The following is a 21,545-nucleotide window of genomic DNA, read 5'->3' on the forward strand; positions in this document are numbered from 1 at the left end:
GTTGCTAGATGAGAAGATGGAAAATGCCAGATCTGGGTGGCCACCTTCTTTTGGTTGGGGGATGCAAGATGCCCTGCCTTTATCTTGTTCCTCTGGTCCTAGGTTCCCAAATCAGCTCGCCTTCTTCTTAATATTCTTAAGAGTTCCCCTTTGCCTATTTCTTGTGCCATTTCCAAGGTTTATAAATTTGTGTTCAGTGGGGAAGAGCAAGGAAAAAAAGGTCCATGCTATCTTGTCCAGACCAGAAGTCTCTCACCTACTGAATTTTATGTGTTCATCATCTGTTAAAATTTTTATTTATTTATTTTTTGCTAATTTAGACCCAGTTACATTATGGATATCAAAAATCCTAAAGAGGGGCCAGCCCGGTGGCACAGTGGTTAAGTGTGCACGTTCTGCTTTGGCAGCCTGGGGTTCACTGGTTCGAATCCCAGGTGCAGACATGGCACTGCTTCACAAGCCATGCTGTGGTAAGCATCCCACATATAAAGTAGAGGAAGATGGGCACAGAAGTTAGCTGAGGGCCAGCCTTCCTCAGCAAAAAGAGGAGGATTGGCAGCAGATGTTAGCTCAGGGCTAATCTTCCTCAAAAAAAAAAAAAAAAATCCCAAAGAAACCTTTGCCCAATGCAGACATTTAAACTATTTTCTCCACACACAATGAGGCTGGGAAAAAATGGATATATCAACACAACAGGATCTAAATTGAGCTTAAGGCCATACGCATAAAGATACTGTTGAGGCATACACATACATACATACACACACACACACACACACACACACCCCTCCTTTCAGGCCATCTCCTTCCAATCTGCTCAGGGAGGGTCTCTACATCAAGCACAAATGGATTCATAAAGCCACCAAAGGGGCTGGGTAAAATGGCCCCCTCCTCCTGGGGCTCTCTGAGTGGCAAAACCTGCCTGGATGCTTCTGCTTGGGAAACCTCAACTCTGCAAAGCTGAGTGGTGCCAGGAGAAAGGTGGCCCCAGAACTACCCAAGTTGGCCTGGCTCCTCTGCAAGCTTTAGTAGGGAAGAAAGCTTAACCCAGTCAAGGGCACCAAAGTAGATATTTATTTGGGGCAGAATCCTCAGGCCAGTACATTTTACTTCTTTTCTATTTATTTATATACTGTGATTCCCAAGAAACATTTAAAGTGATTTTAATGGGTACATAATATATAAGAAAATATAAATTAGACGTAGGCAAAGAAAAAAAAAAGAGCAACATGAGGAAAACAAGGAACATGAATAAGGTTGGTGCAAAACTGCTTCTTTGTGATTTTCTACACTTGTAATAAATAACCCATGAGAGGGCATATTGCTGGGCTATTTCCTGTGCCATCTCTGGCTGGACCCTCAGGAGCACTCAGGACTGGGCACGGTGCAGCAAGGTGGAATCCTAACATGGAGATGCGCTATAGGGATAGAGACAAGCTCCCATGGACATTTCCGTATAGTACTCCATAGATTTCCCGCTCCTGAAACATAGTTGATTTCTTCTTAAAGATTCCTGAGTTCTCCCTTTGAGAATGGCCATGGTTCTGAGCAGGGTAACCTAGTTGAACACTCAGGCTACTAAGTTCCAGAGGGATCGCACCCCACTTAGGGTCCATTACAAGTCAGAGACTATCTAAATATGCAGAGAATATGAACCAAGGCTAAAACTACAGTCATCAATTTCTCAAACTCTTGTTTTTAATATTCTTCTATTTGATTCTCAGAATCTAAGCCAAAACTGTTAGATACAGACTTGCAGTGTCCCTCCCACGTCAGCTGGAAAACTGGGTGATGCTGATGACGTGCCGAGAAGCAGCCACAGAAGTAGTGCTGTGCCCGGTGACTAAATGACCACACTCCTTCCACTATGGGAGCTCTCCCTCTCCTGAGGAATAGAAAAACACAGAAAAAATTCCAATCAGTTGAGAGCCATTGTCTATGCATACAATATACAAGGTACACTTGATTCTGGTGCAAATCCTGGGGCCGGGGGGGTGGGGGGTGGGTGGTGCTGGGACAGCAGATCACATATATCTTGATTCTTCACGAAGCCAATCTCTCCCCCAGACTTAGATCTCTCTTCTTTCCTACCTCTCTGGAGCTTCCCTCAAAGTCTCCAATTTCTGAAAATTTCTTAGTCTCATTCACTCTGCTTCTTGCAGATTTTTAACATCTTCAAGTCTCCCTTAGACTGAGAAAGGTACCCTGTTTCAGTCATCAGTCCATCTCCCTACTATTCATGCATGAAGACACGCCCAGTTCTACTTTCCCGATTTGTATTCTCCTGAACCATTCCTTCTCAGCCCTATTGTAAAGAGTTTAGCTTCATACCTTAGTCTTTCTCTGAAGTTATTTTTCAAAGATCACTATTTACCCCTTCCTGACCCAGCTCAGTGGCTTTTACTCAGAAGTTATTCCACTTGATCTCTGGGCTTTTTCAACTTGCTCTATGAGGGCAAGGACTCTGGTTTGCATGTCTCATATTTCTCTAAGTGTTACAAGGGAAGATTTTTATTTAGGGTTTGCTTTGCTTTTTGTGAGGAAGATTCACCCTGAACTAACATCCGTTGCTAATCCTTTTTTTTTTTTTTTGCTTGAGGGAGTTTAGCCCTGAGCTAACATCTGCACCATTCTTCCTCTTTATATGTGGGATGCCTCCACAGCATGGCTGATGAGTGGAGTAGGTCTGCACCTGGGAGCTGAACCTGCAAACCTGGGCCACCAAAGTGGAGTGTGCAGAACTTTAACCACTCGGCCACGGGGCCGGCCCCTTATTTAGGTTTTGAATATCTACAGCTGCAGTCTGTGAAGGTGACCTTTCTTACCTTATTTGAAATGGAAAAATAATATATCTGTCCCAAAACATACTGTTTAAAACATTGCATATGCATATATTTCAGGTTGCTATAAAAAAAATTTGAGTGTTTCCATTTTATCAGGAAAGTGAGTTTTAGGGGGCACAGTTTCTAATCAAAACGCTATGGGATGAATGCTTTCTGACACAAAGGAAAGCATGAAATGGGGCCAAAGGAATTTGTCCAGGGCTTGCTGAAGAAAAACCTAGACATGCTCAAGGAATAGACATTTTGAAAGTAGAAGATTAAAGTAGAAGGAAGTAGATTTTAAAGAAGATTTATTGAAAGTAGAAGATTAAGTATCCTGATCTAAAAAGTTTTTCTTTCTTAAATCAGAGTCAAGAAGGAATTTTCAGAAATCTTGGATTCTCTGCAGAAAGTCTGAGCTCACTTGGAGAGGAAAGGACACAGTTGCTTTCTCTGCTATGAGAACAGGTGTGCACAGGCCAAGTTTGGAACAAATCAGAAATGCCTTGGGAAGCTGTATCTGATAGGGCAGGATTAGAAAGAAAGATGATCGATTTGAAGGAGGCCAGGAACACAGAGGCCACTCAGTCTGAAACCACTGGAGCTTAAAGCTTGACGTTACAGCTTTTTATATTTCCGAGGTTATAGCCTTTGTGGAATGAAAAGACCACCAGACCTAGAGTGAGAAGACCTTGGCTGGAGTCCTGGTTCTGGAGTCAAATAGGAGGTTTCTCAATATGACTTCCATTTTCTCACGGGCACTGGGCAGAGACTAGTTCTTAACTATTTCGGGTTCCCATGAGATCATCTACATGGAGGCCCTTGTCTGTTGCTATCTACTTGTTAAACATTATTCTTAAGAGAGAAGGTGCATGTGCACCAAAAGATTTCAATTAATTCATATTGCTATGAATATTTAATAAAGTATTTTCAATAAGTTTTGTAAAAAGTTATGGTAAAGCTGTAACTGCTGAAAGCTTGATTTCAGAAAATACTGACACGTGAACTCAAGGAGTGAACAGAAACTTCGTTATACATAATCGAAGATCACCATCTAGTGGCCCCTTGTATTATAACTTCTGAAGCTGGCTGCAAGCTCCACAGATTTTGGAGGCTGGGAAAGCGTGTGGAAAGCATCAGCTCCACCAAAGAAAGGAGGGAAGAGAGAGACTATGGCCCTGGAGACTTCTGCTTCACTAAAGGAATTCGCAATGCAAGTTACAAACAAAACATTGTCCTCTTCAACTAATCTTCTAAATCAAGCTTTGGTCCTGGGCCTCAGGTCATTCATAATATAAGCAGACAGTTGAATGTGATAAAGTGATAACTCTTTGGCAGATAAGCTCAGATGGATGCAAAACAAGAAAGGCTTTTAAAATTATCTTGAGCAAATTATTTGCTTCTCATGAGCAACTTTACAATTGAAAATAGGGTTTGCTTGCGGTAGAATTCTTGGTGTGTACATCTTGATGATAAAGGAAGCTATGATACTTCCCCAAAATGAGGAAGAAATAGTCACCAGAAAACATCATTGCCCCACATAATTTTCTTCTCTCTTTCTAATGAGGCAGCATGAGTTATTGCAAAGGGCACAGGTTTAAGAGTCAGAGGGCTATGTCCAAATTCTGGCTTCACTCCCTATTGCCTGTGTGACTTTGGCATGTTACTTAATCTTTCTGAGTGTCACAGGGGTGTTGCAAAGATTAAATGAAACAAGGCTTGGAAAGGGCTTACCCCAGTGTCTGGAAAGTAACTGGTGTTCCTTTTACCCTTCTCTCACTTATAAGAAGTCACATAATTTAACTTAGAAGAAAAGAAAAGAAAAAACTTAACTTAGAAGAAAACGGTGTTTGGATTTGGGGTGCAAAACTGGCTTTTAACTTACATTTTTCTGTTAAAATGAAGATAGATAGTTTGGTCACTATACGACTGAAGTAACAGTAGTTGTCTCAGCTTTGACTGACTCTGTTTTCTTTGAGGATGTAATTTTCTTACTTGGTAACATGGAAGAAAGAGTTGTGTCCACTGTCAAAATGAAGATAATACTACAAACCTCACAGAGAGTTGTCAGGATTAAATGAGATGTTGCATAAATGTCCATAGTTCAGTACCACTTAGTGAGGGTACTGCTAATTTTCATTATTACTGGTCTTTGCCTCTCATGGGCCATCTGTGAGAATATGATATCATTGCCATTGATTATTTCAGAAATGCTTGAGGGCCTCTGCTGCCTTCTTCCTGAATCTCTCTCATCAAGGTTCTTCCCTAGAAAGACCAGCACTGTGGCTCGCATAATGTGCCTGCTCCTTTGCACAGACCGTGTGCGTGACTGGTTTTTAAAGAAATCGCAGCAGAACTTGCATTTCCTAATGAGAGTTATATCCTTCAAAATGTGTGAGAGACTAAAATTCTTGTTGCTATAACATTTCTCTCCTCTGGGAATTTCCCTGAGAGCCTACTGCATATCCCTTTATCTCAACAAAAGCGAAACAAAAAGAGATTTGGGTCAAATAGAGAAACAGACTTTCATGGGTAGCTTGTAAGTTGGCTCTGAAGGCAGTTCATAAATTTTTTTTTTTTTGAGGAAGATCAGCCCTGAGCTAACATCTGCTGCCAATCCTCCTCTTTTTGCTGAGGAAGACTGGCCCTGAGCTAACATCCGTGCCCATCTTCCTCTACTTTATATGTGGGACGCCTGCCACAGCATGGCTTGCCAAGCAGTGCCATGTCTGCACCTGGGATCCAAATTGGCCAACCCCAACCCTGGTGGCCCAAGCGGAACATGCAAACTTAACCGCTGCACCACCAGGCAGCCCCCCATTCATAAATATTTTTGAGCAATGGCAGCATAGTTTTGCAAAATGACAACATGAAAGGAATACCATCCTTTAGGTATATTAATTATAACATGATTTTTTAAAAGTCACATCTTAAAAAAAAGTCTATATTCAAAGGCCCCAAAGGCCTACGTCTGCCTCTGTGCCCCTTTTAGGCTGGTAAGCTATGACTGACACCCATTGGTACCTTACCTATTCAGAGTCTTAAAGTTTTGACCCATAATTGAGATATCATGTGTTTTTTTTTTTTCAAATCAGCCTAATGATCCTTTCCAGGAGGACTCAGAGGGCCTCATCAAATGCAAAAGGGCCTTGCATACTGACTTGCAGCACCCAGCAGTGGCACAAACGTCCTCTGTCGGTGGTCTAATTTGGGGTATGGAAATAGGGCTGCTAAGTAAAGCAAGGCAGCTATGACAGGAAGTAAAGCCTTAGCTGTGAAGACGTGTTCAAGTCCCAGCTCCTCTATGCACAAGGTGCTTATCTACTCTGAGCTTCATTTCCTCACCTGTGAAATGGGGGGACCCTGCCTGACCTGCCTCACCGGACACATGAGGGCTGCGCTAGGATGACAAGGCTCTTTGTCAGCAGCAACATGAACCCCTCCCGCCCTCCGCCCTCACTGGGTCCTTCTAGCTCTAGCACGGGGGCTCACCAAGCCCACAGGACAAGCTGTGCAAAAAGGGAGGGGGTACCCTCAGCGGTGGCACGGCGTGGCCTGTGTCTGCCGTGGCCCAGCCCGACTGAAGGGTCCTTTCTGCCCATGCCCGACCGCAGCAGGATGCCCAGGCTCACCGAGCGCCTCTCCACACTCCCTTTTTTCCTGCCATTCTTGCCTGAGGTCACATCCAGGGAGCGGTAACTGGGTGGCTTCTCCTCAGGCCAGGGTGGGGAGCGCGAGCGGCGGCGGGGGCGGGGGCTCCCCCAGCTCCAGGGCTGCCTCTCCTTGTCCCCGTCGGAGCTCCCGGAGCTGAGGCCCGCGCGCGGTGGAGGCGAGTAGCTGCGGGGCCTGCGCCCGCGCCGCCTCGGGCCACCCTCCCGGGGGCTGGGCCCGCGCCGCCGCTCTCGCTCGGGGTAGCGGCTCCGGAGCGGCCGGTGGCTGGGCCGCCAGCGGGCCTCGCTGGACGAGGGGCCGTCGCTGAGGCTGTCCCCGTCCGACCAGGGCATGGGTGACCCCTTGAGCCTGGAGCCGTGGTGCCTTCCACTCCGTTGTTGGCTCAGCTCCCTTCGCTCCAGCGCCCAGTGCTTAGGCTCCCGGTCCCGGAGCTCCGGGTGGAAATCAGAAGAGTGGCGCTGCCGTCCTCCCTCCCTCAGATCCCAGGGTCCCGGGGGAAAGGGGCTGAGCCGTGGCTGGCGGGAGGTGGTGCTGGTCCTCCGCGAGGATGGCAGGTCTCCGATCAGCGGGGGCAGGTGGATGACTCTGCGTTCCACCACCTCAGAGCCCAGGGAAGACAGCATGCTCCAGGGTTGGCCACGTATGGCTTTGGGGTCAGGCGGCAGAGGCTGGGCCAGGTTGAGGTTCTGCAACTCTTTCTCCAAATACTCTAGGACACCATTGGTGATGGGAGGGTGAGCGGTGGTCTGGGTCATTGGCATCTGTGGGAGGCTGGATCGCAGGGACAAATCTGAATGGAAACAAGGATAAGAACATGCAGAACTGCTGGCCCAAAACATGCTCCTCAGAATCAGGGCAGGAAAATGCCACATTATTTAGCTTGCATCCGTCCCCTCCCATCCTCAATCACCAAGATACCCACCATATTGGTCATGAAGGCCTGATGCAGCCCATGCTCCTACCCTTGCCCTCTCCCACCCCAAATCTCTGACAAGGTTTACCTCGCTGCAGCAGTGGGTGCATTGGATAAGATGAAAACTGGGAGCTCCTGTCCGCCCCCCAGAATACGGGTTTTTCCATCATCTGGGGGCCTAGGGCCTGAGCCTGCTTCATGTAGCGGTGGCGGGCCAGGGCTGCAGGGGAAAAAGGAGAAATGCAGACCCTCAGCCAGGGCAAAGCCCACACCTCCCACTTCACTTCTCTCCACCTAGCGGCCTTGACAAGAGGCCAGTTTCTCTCCTCAAAGTTCATGATGACCTACCTATCCTGCACGGGAGTAAGAGTTAAGAGAGTAGTGAATCGATTGTTCCTCTGGCAAGGAGCTAGGAATAAATTTCCTAGTCAAGATGGCAACGCCTGCACCCCAGGAAAGTACACTCTGAAAACTTGACTTCCTGGTCTCGAAAACATTTCATCTTCCTGCCCATTCCCAAGGTCACCTAAAAAGTATAGGTAGATACATGGATATTAGCAGGCCATGAAATCTCAGCCCAAGTCTAGAAGGTACAGATGCAAAGGGCCTAGAGGAGGCTGTGAGCCGGGGGCTGCCAGGGAAGCTCAGGGCTGCCTGCTCAGAGCAGAAAAAGAAAAAGAAAAAGAGAAGGACATAGATGCTGAGGTCCATGGGTAGAATACCTGGTAAAAGGAAGAGGATCGAAGAACATTTCTAGTTCTATTTTGCTCTATTTCTTTCTTGCTATTTCTAATACATCAGCCATGGGTGGGAGAAAACCAGTGGGAGGAAGGCAAGAGAATGCAAAAAGCTGAAGTGGATCCCAGTGGATCTTTTCTACTCTGCTCCTCACCTTATTCAATGTTGGGGTTTTCCCTACTTAGGGAGAATCTCTTAGAGGGAATCTCTAAGGGGTAGGGTGGAGGTGGAGAAGGGAAACACCATTTCCTTTCAGGGCAAAGAAAACAATATAGAAAAGCAGCACAAGGGGCCCATAGAAAATGTCACTGCAGTCCCTTAGGTGCAAGTGGTCTGAAGCACACCACCCACAGTGAGCGCAAATTAAAAACAAAAGCATTTAGTTGTTTTTGTTCACGATTTCTATTTTGAGGTCATTGTGATAGGGCCACATGTCTCCCGAAGTCGCTGTCTAGTCACGCATACAGGAAACGTACTTGTGTGTTTAAGTGCAGGAAGTGCCTGCCTCAGGCCCCCAGCTCGGCACTCTTTCCATGTTCTGGGGTCCTCGAGCCCTGTGGCACCCCTGAAGCAGCAGGGCTCTGCCTGAAGCTTCCTCCTGCCACAAGTAGGAGGGGGAGAAGGCAGGCATTCCGGACCCGGCTGCACAGGGTGGGGGATGTACTGAGGCCAGCAGTTAAGGGGCCATTTGGATGGCTGCCCGGTGGCTCCAGAGTGAAACAAACTTCCAGCACAACAGGAAGTGGTTGCAGCAGAACCCCCAGAAATGCCTGGAGCTATGGCCCTCATGGTGAGTCACAGCCTAGCCCAGAGGAAATCGGATGGAAACTTATAGCAGCTCAGCCAGCTACCACACCTTCACGCCAACAGACAGACGGCACTCCTGACCCTCCAAAGACAAGCCCACATGCTCAGCACTTTCCTCGCCCTCTTGCTAACAGACGCCTCCCCTGAGCTCCCTATACGTGCCACCATCGGCACACCTGATGCCCTGATTAACACATGCCTGTCATTTTACATTAGCTAACTAGTCCTCAGAGAACTCTCTTAATGTGGGAATCAGATGAGGAAGTTGGGCTCAGAGAGGTTACCTTCCCAGCTCAAGGGCCCACAACTGGTAACCACGGGCAGAGGCAGGATGTGACCCTGTGTCTATCTGACGCCCAAGCCTGTGCTCCTTCTGCCAAACCACCGAGTCCCCAGACTCCTTTATTTCTGTGATGAAGCAAAAAAAAAAAAAAAAAAAACCACTCACAAACCCCAAAACCTTCTCCAGCAGTAACCCCTCACCTTATTTCTCTCCAGCTCAGTTCCACACCTTTCAAAATCCACTCCAGATTAGTCACTGCCTCCAAGGCCTGGGGGACATCTGATTCCACTGGGAAAAACTCTCCCATGCCCTGCCACTTTAGTTGAATCCCGGCTTCTTCCAGAGAGTACCATTCTCCCTTTTGGCCACTTCCTTCCCCTACTTCCCTAATTCAATGGGAGAGAAAGGGGGAGTTGGGCTTACTCCTTGCTCCCCAAATGACTTTTTTAATTAACAGGACACCCTGCACAGATTACTCCCTAGAGACCTTTCCAGATCCTCCATGAGCTTTCTTGTCAAATTTTCACAAACTCCAGAGATTAACCCACTGGCTCCCTTCTTAGCTGCTACAACGTTTTTACCAGGGTCCTCCCCTTCCCTGATGCACTGGAACTGGTAAAATGAGAGTAGAAAACACAGCCTCTGAGCTTCTCCCTTGCCCTCCTGTCCCAGAAAACAGCTCCATGGGGATGTCCAGACTATCAGGGTTTCCTGTCATTCACCTAATGGGGAATCAGATGGACAATAAAATAAGAAACATGGAGAAAGTAGCAAAGCTTCAAAAGCCTCCTAATAAGTTATCTCTGAACCTCACTGGAGTACAGTCTGCCTTGGTCACCTTTAATGAGTTTGTTAAAAATATAGACTTCTAGATCCCACTGCCAGGGACTCTCCTTCAGTCTAATGCAAGACAAGAAAATCTGTGTTTTCAACCAATTCCCTAATTCCAATACAGGGAGTCAAAGTGGAGTTGGCCACTGAGGATTCTCAATAACCTTCTGAGAAATATGGTCCTCAGGGATAGGTGTCCTTAAATATGGGCTATGAGAGTCAGATGAACTTCAACTTGAATCCCAGCATGTACTAGCTGTGTGATTCTGAGTGAGTTTCCAGAGCATCTGAGCCAAGTCTCCTCATGTAGGAGGAGGAAGCTAGGGGCAGTCATACCTATTTCACAAGGTCATCAAGGTTAAATGAGCTAATACACACGAAATGCCTAATACATCACAGTCAATAGATACTAGCTCTTCTTGTTATAAGAAATTGTTATAAGAAGTTTCTTCTTTTGCCTTAGATCCCATAGGAGAGACAAAATTACACATTTGGAGACTAAATTACCAAAGGCGTTTTATCCTCATTTCTGAGGAAAACTCAGGGCATATTCTTTAATATTTGTGACAGAAATGACAGCCAACACCAGCCCTTCTGCAGAGACCTGTGCCTCTCCTCCCCTGCAGCCAGCGTCACCTGTAGTGCCCCTGAAGACCTCCCTCCGCACGAGCCTGTAACTGCTTATCATTCCTTACCAGCTCCTCTCCACTCTCACAGAACCCCTTCTGGGCCCTCTTTGGACCCATGGTCACATAGTCCTTTTGTTTTTTCCCATTCTACCAGTCTCCTCTGACTGGACTGACCAGTTACTTCAGCAACATCCTCAGGAGTTCCTAGAATCCCATACCCTTTGAACTCTTACCATTTCAGTTTTAGGGAACCACCAGTAGATGCTTCCTGGGCCCACACTGCCAGAACTGACTGTACAGTCAGACAACCAACCTCAAATAGCCCTCCTTCCCAACCTGGCTTTCCTTGACTGATCTCTCCACCCTACTTCCCTCCTCTAGAGCCACAGTTTAAACATGCCCCACTTCTCCTGCCTTCCCCCCCACCCCATGCACTTTCAGCTGATGGCATCATCTTTGTTGAGGAAGAGGAACCAGTCCTGAGCATGGAATCAAGAGACCTATATCTATTCCAGGACCCGCCACTCACAAGCTGTGTGTAACTGTGGAGAAGTTTCTTTAGGCCTCACTTCCTTCCGCCGTGAGGGGTTGGGGAGGTGGGTGGCATAGATCAGAGATTCTCATGTGGCCTGTGGTCTACTGCAGGGCGCACCTAGAGCTTCTGTGAGGAGGAGGGCCAATAACCCATCTAGAGATGAAAGTTGTTTCTCCAGTTCTCATGGAAAAACTAAGATCCAGTTTCAATAACTTTCATCTTTAAGTTCTACTGTGGGCTGTCCACTAGTATTAAGTGAATTATCAAGGGTTACTAAAATTTGGCGTCATTTTCACTGTTTTCCTCTCAGGTCCTCTATTAACTCTTGCTGGAAAGTGGGAGCAAGTTAGGAAGGTAGGCTGTGGTCAGAGAAGTTCAAGAACCACTGACGTCGTTCTCAAAGCTTCCTTCTGTGTCTAGAATTTTGTTGGAAGCAAGTCTGGCTGATGTGAGCTCTCTCAGCTTCCTTCCTTATACTTTAATCATCTTCCACATTTTGATGGCTTCCTCCCTCTCTTCAGAGGTCAGGCTGCCGTTCCTTTCCTTTCTAAAGGTAGTCCGTTCACTGTAAGCCTGATGTCTCTCCCACTAGCTCCACCACTCTGCAGTGATCTCCTCCTCATCATGCGTTTTACTCATTTTCTATTGGCCTTGGTTCTGTGCCTACAAATATACTTAGGGTTATCTTATTCTAAAAACCAACAGTCACACACCTCCCTTACCCCATCCCCGAGCTTTCCTTAAAAATTTCTGCCCCCTCCATGTAATCTCCTCTTGTCACCAAACTTAGGACAGTCTGTCCTAGGGGCTCACTTTGCAAGTGACGTCATCTGCTCAAGTCCAGGGACCTTTATTTGTGGCCTACATTTCTTTGTTTTACCATTTCTTCTAAATGAATTCTAACCACTTAGGAGAAACCTCTCTCTCCCAGAACCTGTTTATCAGCTCAAGGACAGCAGATATATTTACCATTTGTGCTGACTTTGTCCCCAGTCCTGCCTGTTTTAAGTGGCCCACTGACCTAGGGGCTCTAAGAAGCATCTTGGTTTTTCTCATCTCATTCTGCATATTCCTACTTCAGTGATGGTGACTTCTCCACGGCATCTTTCCCAGAGGCCCTGAAAGGTAGGAAGCTCCATGACCCAAAACTGAGTTCTCTGCTACTTTTCCTCTCTTTAAGGAATTCCTTGGTGTCTCAAACAATCTCATAGTGATCTACACAGAGGTAGCGTCAGCCGCTGCTGTGGGAATGTCAGGCACTCCAGAGTCAGATGAACATGGATTCAACACTGCCTCTGCTACTTACTAGCTGTGTGACTTCTCTGACTTTCAGTCTCCTCATTTGTTCAATAGTGATGATATCTGCCTTCTAGGGGTGTGAAGATTCAACAGGGAAATATATGCAAAGGGCCTACAAATAGCAAACATCCAAAAAAAGTTAGTTCTCTTTTCCTGTAAGAAAGCAACCTCGGAACATAGGCCTGAAACCAGACTCAGCCCACTGACCTTCTTGACATTGTAGATTAGGTTTTGTTTCTATCTTAAGATGCAATTCCTTATTTTTCCTTTAAAAAAATTTCCTTTCAAATGGACCAAAATGATAAAAGTAGCTATCTCTGGGTACTCAGATTAGTCTTTACATTTTACTGAATTTCTCAAATTTTCTACAATGCAATACTTTACTTATATCATCAGGAAAAGGAAATGTTACTTAGAAAACACAAAATCTCCTTCCTTTTAAAGCGATTGATTCCACACCATCTATTTACTAAGAAAAGATTTGTAAAATAATTTTTATTCTTTTGCCTTTACCATGCATTCTGCAGCCAAATTTTCAGAGCATGTCATAATTCTGTTTTAAAAGGGCAATTTTCACCTCAAAGAAGGATCACGTTAAGGGCAAGATCTTCTTCTGTTCCCTCTTCCCTTCCTTTAAACACAGAGGTTCTCAAAGTGTGGCCCCTAGACCAGCAGCACCACATCACCTGGGAACTTCTGAAAAAACACAAATTCTTGGGTCCACCCCAGACCAACTGAACCAGAACCTCTGGAGGTGGAGCCAGCAATTACATTTTAATGAGCCCTCCAGGAGATTCTCACGTGAGCTTAAGTTTGAGAACCACTGCTCTAACACCTCTCTCCTCTGGTCTGTTTTTTTCAAGTCGTCTCTAAGGAGTGGGCTTCTCTCTCTCTGCTACATTCAAACCACTCCCTCCAGCCACCTCATGTCCAAGCAAGGTCAGTGCTAGGAGCAAATCCTGGAGCACAGGCTTCTCAGGACCACTGAGGAAATGCCATCCATAGGCAGAGCCATCTGAAGGAGGCCTCAGGCAGGCTAGCATGCAGACAGACAGAAGTCCTCTCACCTGGCTCTACAGCTTCCCCGAGCATCATTTTTCTGGGCTGAGGCCAAAGTCCTCTGAGCCTGTGATGGGAGAAGGGCATGGAGGAGATCCTGGAAGAACCTGAGGTTTTGATCTGGGCATGTGAAGCTGATCTGTCTGGGGCACCAAGCTCCAGTACCACCCTGTCCCACTGCTTGTCTGTCCCCTCTCACCTTCCTCAGGGCAGCAGCAGCGGGTGGGACAGCAAGGGCAGCGGATATAGCAGCAGCAATACTGAGGACAGCACTGACACCAGCACACTCCAATCAGCAGCAGGAGGAGCAGGGCTCCCAGAATGATGAAGATCACTGTCAGCCAGTCTGCAGGGAGACGCCAAGCAGGGGTTGAACTAAATCTGTGAGGCATGCTTCCAGTTCTAACATTCTGGAGGTCTAATAAACACAGCTCTTGACCTACAGGTTAAGGTTGAGCAATATATTGGCAAAAAAAAAGTTTAGCTTTGATAAGGGAACTTTGGAGGTTGGCAATCCAACAACCACCACCTGGGCTTGCTGGTTTCTGGTTTTGTCTTTTTCTGTATGTAAAAGTGTCATGATGGAGGGGTGGCCAAAGAGAAAGCTCCAGCAGCACTTACGCAGGACGATGAGCTTCACCTCCTTATCTGGATCTCCTGATGTGTCCCCTGGAGCCTCAATGGTGCAATAATACACTCCATGGTCCCACCACATCACTTCATTAATCACAAGATCTGCTCCTGCAAAGAAGGAGGGAGAAAGTACCAGTGGTTTCTAGCCCTTGGTAGCTTCAAGACCCAAGCGTTGTCCTTCCACATCGTAAGAGGGCCCCTTGTAGTTCAGAGAAAGTTCCTTCCTGTGAGACCCTCCTCTTTCTTCAAACAGTATAGTGGTGCTGGAACCGACCATTCACTCACTGAGCCCTGCTAGGTAAGGATTGAAAGGATTTTGGATACATCACCTCACTTAATTCCCACCACAACTCTCTAATTGGGTGAGGTAGAGATAGCTGTCTCTCAGTGTCTATTCTCCCTTTCACTCATGGTCATAGAATTTTTGGTCATGTACGTGGCCGCCCAGAATAAAATCAGTGTTTCTCATCCTCTCTTACAGATGGACACAGACATGTGGCTCAGTTGTGGAGGATAGAAAGTAAGCAAAAAGGTCACGTGACGGCTCCTAAGAACTTTCTTAAAAACACTTTGGGAACACCTTTGCCCTTTTCTTCTTTGTCTCTTTTTCTACTCTGGTATCTGGAAAGCAAATGTGATGGCTGCCATGTTGGACTGTGAGGAACAAGATGATATTGTTGCTGAGCTGGAAGGAGCTGAGGACTTGGTGGGACAGAGCCTCCACTCTAGTTCTGGACTGTCCGCCTCCATATTTATACGTGAGAATAAATACACTTCTGCATTGTTTAAGTCACTCATATTCTGGGCATTGCACTCGCAGTCAAACGTAATCCCCTTGCAGTGGGTGTCATTATTAGCTGTATTTCAGATGAGGAAACCAAGACTCCTGGAGGCTAAAAAAATGGCCTAAGAACAGAGACATAATGCTCAGCAGATGTAGGTTCGAACCCAAGTCTCTCCACCTCACAGCTGGTGCTGCTAACCGCTAAGGTCCAATGTCTTCTCCAAACTGGGTGGAAAACTCCACAGCCTGCTACAAACGGATACATTTGGATCTTGAAGGGACAGGTTATGAGATTAACTTGAATAAGAAAGGATGAAATGTCAATATTTTAAATGTTACTCAAGAAAAGAATTCCAGTTCTCGTGAGCAACAAGCGCTGTGCTACCCCATTAAGACAGATGAATGATATGTTCAAGTTTAGTAAACGCAACAAATGTACACTAAAGACCTTTTGTGGGTTCATCACTATGTCAGATACTGTGGGAGACCTGAAGAGGAACAAAACCCATCCGTCTCTGTCCTGAAGGGGCTTAAAGGCTGGTCAGGGGCATCAGGGCAGCCTTCACGTCCCTCCTATTTCAGCCATAGTAGGTACCAGGGGACATCTTCAAATTCTTAAAGGCCTGAGCATCATAGACTTGCTCCTGCTTAGTCGGCAGTCATATCTGCAATTCTTTATTATTTGTTTGTCAAAAAACACTTATTGAGGAAATGAAACAAAACTGCGAGGTCATGCAACATTGGAGCTAACTTTGACTTCTGTTTCCTTCTCTTTCTACGTCAATCCCTACAATTTTTTTCCTACCCCTGATTTTCCAAACCCACTATCTTTCCCAGAAGCAAACTTACCCCAGACTTGGAAGAATGGTGAGAGTGCTTTGGGGGAAATTCCCTCTCAAAGGTTAATGTGTGTGATAAATCTGCCCCAATTTTTATTAGAGATGTAAAGATTACTTTAGGGATGTGAGAGTAATGAGGGCATTTGGGTATGTTAATATTTTAAATGATCCAAGAACTGATTTGACAGATCATCCCAAATAATGCAAACACGGGCATCAAAGTGTCAGAAAACAAAGGCTCCAGGAAATCACAACAAGCCTAGAAGTAAAAATAAAAAATGAGGGGAAATACTACCTTCTCACAGGAGTAAGAAAGAAGCAGAGTTTGATCCAAAGGTGGCTGGGAGTGGAGGTAGGGGACAGCACTGCTCAGAATTAGAAAAAAAGACAGAAAAGCAGGGACTATCACCTATGGGGACTTTCATCCCTCAAAAACTGTAAAGGAGACTTGCTAATTAAAGAGACTTTAGACTCTGGGTTCAGATCAGAGATAATTCTGCGGGCTCTGGAGAAAGTAGAACCACCCCGAATCTTTGAGGATGCACCTAGAGACTGGAAAAGAAAGACAGATGTTCCTTAAGGCCGAGAGTGCAAGGGCTGGCTTGGGGAAATCTGAGGTTGAATGTAAAAACATCAGACTTAAGGATTACAGCCAAGGTCTTATACACAAAATTGGACACAAGCATTAAACTGGCCCTCTTTAAATGATCTACCTTTAAGTCATCAGAGAATATTCACTGATGTCTTCACATTATTGCTATGGGTACCATGAGTGGCCTGCTGGGTGTATTCTCCCCCTTTTCTCCCTTCTAAACAGCAAAAATTTATTTGACACAGTACACAAAGCTCAATGAAATAGGCTCTGAATTCTGTGCCAATAACCTATTGCAGCAACCTTGGATTACAAGATAGGAATGTGGGGCGCTAACCCATCCATCCAAGAGTGTACTGAGCGATCATAACTAAAGTTCACTGCACACTCACTGTTTGCTAAGTGCTTTATGTGTGCCATCTCTCACTTAATGTAGACAACTCTCCAGAAGATAGGTACTATGGCAAGTCCCATTTTATAGAAATTGAGGGTAAAAAATTGAGGGGACTTGGGGCTGGCCCCGTGGCCGAGTGGTTAAGTTCGCGCGCTCCGCTGCAGGCGGCCCAGTGTTTCATTGGTTCGAATCCTGGGCGCGGACATGGCACTGCTCATCAGACCACGCTGAGGCAGTGTCCCACATGCCACAACTGGAGGAACCCACAACGAGAAATATACAACTATGTACTGGGGGGCTTTGGGGAGAAAAAGGAAAAAATAAAAAATCTTTAAAAAAAAAAAAAAATTGAGGGGACTTGCCCAGGTTCACACACCCTGTGGGTACAGAATGGGAACCTTCACCTGAAGCTGACCGCACAGTGAGGGCTCTAACCACATTCCTTGTACGAGGCACAAAGAATAGATATGCTTTCCACATAGCTCTGAGATATCACATTGGATATTCACTTCAGTGTGGGGATAGAGACCATTATGCTCATCTTTCAGATGAGGTAAGAGAGGCCAGAGAAACTATCTGCGGCTGGTCACTGAGCTAGCACGCAGAAGCAACAGGATACCAGCCAGATCTTTGGATTCTAAGCCCAATGCTCTTTCCTTTACCAATGGAGGGTGATGGTCTCAAGGTGGCCATCCACTTGGAAGCCCCTATTTCCTTAGATATGTAGAACAGGAGTGGCTAGAGGAAAACTCAGGAGGCTGGAGTTTGAGGGGGCCCTGAGAGCAATTTGTGGAAGGGATCAAAGGAGCCTGATCCACACCTTAGCCCTGAATCTCAGAGAAGCAAAGGAAACCACCCACTCTCAGACCATTAGCCAAAGCTGTAGGACATCCTCTCATCCAGAAACCAACTTCCAGGAGAGTGACTTCAGACGATGCAGCACTTTCTATGTATGTGGCCCTTTCCTCAAACAACGACAGTGACCAAGTAGACAGCAGGCAGCAGAAAAGAGGGGAAATCCCCACAATGACTCAGCCTACCAGGCCTGGTATCTACACCTCTCACCACCCCAGGTACCCTGCTGCCTCCCCCACACTCACGGTTCTGGATGGTGATCTTGCGCTGCGGGTAATCCACCCCCAGCACAGGCTCATTCTGCCCCCGCCGCTGGGCCACGATGCGCACCTCCCGCTGGTTGTCACTGCAATCATTTGATGGGTCCTGTCCCAGGGATAAAGCGGCCTGGTACGCTGAGGAGAGAGGACACACCCAAGTCACACAGCAAGGGGGAACTCCCGTGAAGAAACGTGCCCTTACTGTTCCCTGGGGGCAGTGAAGCATCTCAATTTTTCCTGAGCCTACGCATCCCCTGGGGATCTTGTTAAACATGAAGATTCTCATCTGTAGGTCTAGAGTGAGAATCTGAGATTCTACAGTTCTCATGAGCTCCCAGGTGACACCAATAAACTATACTTTGAGCAGCAAGACTCCAGACCATCCTGATAGGCCATCATTTCCAAATCCTGGCTGCATCCCCCTGTTTCCCATCCCAACTTCCCTTGCCTCATTTTCAGTCTCCTGGACTCTGCCCCCATGGAGTCCACCCACCTGCCCTTATAATACAATGCTTGAGAGCTGTTAAATCTGCTGGTGGCAAATGTCTATTACTCTAGTGTCTCCTACTTTCCCATTTGCCCCAGGCATTTTAAGAGTAACCCCAGGAAACAATGCCTCGATTTGGAGAGGGGTCTTTTGGGGACAATGTCCGGCTCTGTGGGTGGCTCAGACAGTTAGGTTTTGGGATTCACATTGGGAGAAATTAGTCAGGGCTGAAAGAGGTAAAGCTGATGCCTCCCCCCTCCTTTTCCTCATCTCAGGAAGCTCACTTCCTTCCTACAATCAGGGTGTCTACATCTATTCTCAAAATTTCTACAAGGTTAATTGTCCTGGGCTGATGGAAGGGATCTGGGGTTTGTTCGTTACGAGAGGGCAGAGTTGGGCAGCTAGGAAGAACTTTGGCTCCAGACAGCAGAACTGACATGAGAGTGGCAGCTGTGATTGAGAGGAAGGACTCAGCTAAATGTGGGGGGAGTTGTGCAGCACTAAGAGATATCCAACAATGAGTGTGTTCCCTGAGGCCAGTGAGCGTCCATCACTGAGTGTTTAGTCAGCAGAGGAATGACCGTCCACCAGGAAGGCTGGCTGTAGGAGGGAAGGTGGCAGTGGGCAGGTTCACAAATGACCGCTCCTCATGCATCCTGGGGGGTGTCTTCTTGACTGCATTCCAAGATCAGGGCGGTGTTGGGAGGCAGATCTGCAACCCCATCTCAGTGCACTGGCATGCAACCAGGAGTGGATTAGGAGTCAGGACTTGCTCTGCCTTTTAATTAATGTCTGAACTGCCTTAAATCTTTCTAGAACAAGGTGGGACATAAATTTTAAAATAAATTATACGTGACCTTGAATAAGTTAGTTCATCTACCTGGCCTCAGTTTGTTTATCTATAAAATGAGAGGACTGCTTCAAGTAATCTTTGTGGCTTCTTCTCACTATAAGGGTTTGTGATCTGAAATAATTCCTACCCCCTAACGGCAGAACTTCACAGAGGGACCCAGGAAGAGAGAAGGGGGAGGGCACTCACATGCAGAGTAATAGTCAAAGATGGGGTCCTTGCAGAAGGACTTGAAGCGCCACGTCACCACCACGTCCTGGAGCTGGGCAGAGGTGGTGTAGTCACATTTGAGGACGATGGAGGCAAACAGGGTGACATAGCGCTCTGTGTGCTGGACTGTCACCAGCAAGGAGAGGCACCCTGCAGCCAAGAGTAGAAGATAATGCTGAAGGCAGATCAGGTCTCTGAGGGGTGACCTACTTCTGTTCATGGGGTGATAAAAGCAATGCAAATGAGCAAACACACCGCCTGACCAGTTGGAAACTCACAGGCAGAGTCTGAGTTCCTACTTGGCCTGGACAGGGTGTGGAGTAGAGACTGCAGACACCCACGTGACATTGAGGAGAAGAAGTGCAAGGACGACTCCCAAGGAGCTTATGGTCGATCGACAGTGATAATGCATCCAACAACAATAAAGAAATTATATTAAAAGAAGGCCATCTAGGTACTGGAGTGACCTTGCTAACATATATATTTTTTCATATCACGTCTTTTCTTAAAACATTTTCCCATTTCCCTAAGGATAAAGTTCAACCTCTATAACCAGGATTATGGGGCCCATCGGATCTGCCTTCAGCCTCTCTCTGTTACCTCCTCTCCCTCCTGGCCCCACCCGACACTCAGGGCCTCAGCCACTCTGAACTTGTTTCAGTCCTTCCCATGCCAGGGTGACTGTCTTCTCCAGGTCTTCCCACATGTGGATTTCTCAGCTGGTGATACAGACTTTTCTTCCATATCACCAGCCACCACTCCATTCCCTTCACTAGGTTAATTACTCTTTATTCCTTAGGTCTTCAGCGGCACCCTTACCTCCTCAAGAAGCCTTCCTGACTGCAAGTCTGGGAAAGGGACCTCCCTCTGTTCTCCCAAAGTGCCTCGTCCTACCCCTGGGCAGCACTTTTCACACTTCTCGGTGATTGCCTGTTTACTGTGGGCTCTGAGAAGCTGACTGGGTTTGTCTCTAACTCACTCTTCAAACACAAGCACCTCAGACTGTGCGTGTCACCTCCCTGGCACCCAACAAATGTTTACTGAATAAAGGATGGAAGGAATGACCAACAATACATTAACCAGTGGAATTGGCAGTCCAGGTGGTCAACATAAGCAGAAAGCAAATAAAACAAAAATGATCGGACTGTGATAAATTTTATCAAGGAGACTTGAAGAATTTAAGATTTTTTTCCCTCTTTTTTAAAACTCCCTCTCCCTACCCTCCAAATCTACAGGCATACTTAAAGTTCCAGGTCTGCCTTGATGAGGAACCAGCTTGCACAGAAACGTCAGATGGGACTTTGGCATGGTCAGAGGTCCACACGTTCCCAACATACTAGAATGTTCCCACGTCAATATGGTTTCTAGTCTGAGTTATAAGGAATCTTCTCTTGGGAGGTTTAGCAGAACACCACCACTCAAACTTGAGCATGCGCCCACCAGGAGGACCAGTGACAGCCCAGATCACCATCAGTAGGAGTTTCTGAGTCAGCAGGACTTGGGCAAGGCTGAAGAACTTACATTTCTAACAAATTTTAAGGAGATGCTGCTACTACTGCTCTGGACACATACTTTGAGAACCACTGGTGTAGACTAGATTAAAAAAACCCAGGCTTTGGACTCAGATACAACTGGGTTCAAATCAAACTTTACCACTTACTTGGACATTGGCAAGCTGTTTATTCTCTCTGAGCTCCTGTTTCCTCAGCTATGAATGGAGATTATAATAGTATTAATGTCTTCAGGTCCTTGCAAGAAGGCAATGAGATAATAATCTACTTCCGGCGCTTGGCATAGTCCTAGCATGGTGCCAGGCCCAGACGCTGCTGTGTTAGTGTCAGTATGTGAGTCTCTTTCCCTCTTTTCCCTTATTACAGGGGCCAAGGAGAAAGGGGTTCAAGCTGGGATTCTCTCCAATAGAGTCTCAGGTGGAGCCGCCTTCACTTTAACTGAGTTACTCCCACAAACAAAACAAATATGGTCACCCCCTGACAGAGCAGCTGGGTGGGACTGGATCCATGGCCAGAGTCACATGGTTCTGGGTCCTGCCTCA

At 46.6% G+C, this 21,545-nt stretch overlaps 1 protein-coding gene across 6 annotated transcripts in view; it reads right to left on the reverse strand.

Moving 5' to 3' along the window:
* Window positions 1-1,019: 1,019 nt before the first annotated feature.
* Window positions 1,020-21,545, reverse strand: part of ILDR1 (immunoglobulin like domain containing receptor 1) — a 76,354-nt gene continuing 55,828 nt past the window's right edge. Inside the window, exons 2-8 of one of the 6 annotated variants that reach the window (XM_070508952.1) lie at window positions 19,472-19,642; window positions 17,931-18,080; window positions 14,210-14,329; window positions 13,788-13,934; window positions 7,496-7,627; window positions 6,496-7,284; window positions 1,021-1,885 (exon numbers count right to left, since the gene is read on the reverse strand). In XM_070508952.1, the coding sequence (XP_070365053.1) occupies window positions 1,866-1,885; window positions 6,496-7,284; window positions 7,496-7,627; window positions 13,788-13,934; window positions 14,210-14,329; window positions 17,931-18,080; window positions 19,472-19,642 (1,529 nt within the window). In that variant the 3' untranslated portion in view covers window positions 1,021-1,865. Of the gene's footprint in view, window positions 1,886-6,454; window positions 7,285-7,495; window positions 7,628-13,787; window positions 13,935-14,209; window positions 14,330-17,930; window positions 18,081-19,471; window positions 19,643-21,545 lie in introns of all 6 variants that reach the window. The other 5 variants (XM_070508951.1, XM_070508955.1, XM_044771499.2 and 2 more) reach the window with 5 other exon arrangements.

The sequence above is a fragment of the Equus asinus genome, chromosome 5, assembly GCF_041296235.1.
Source record: "Equus asinus isolate D_3611 breed Donkey chromosome 5, EquAss-T2T_v2, whole genome shotgun sequence".
Taxonomy (NCBI): domain Eukaryota; kingdom Metazoa; phylum Chordata; class Mammalia; order Perissodactyla; family Equidae; genus Equus; species Equus asinus.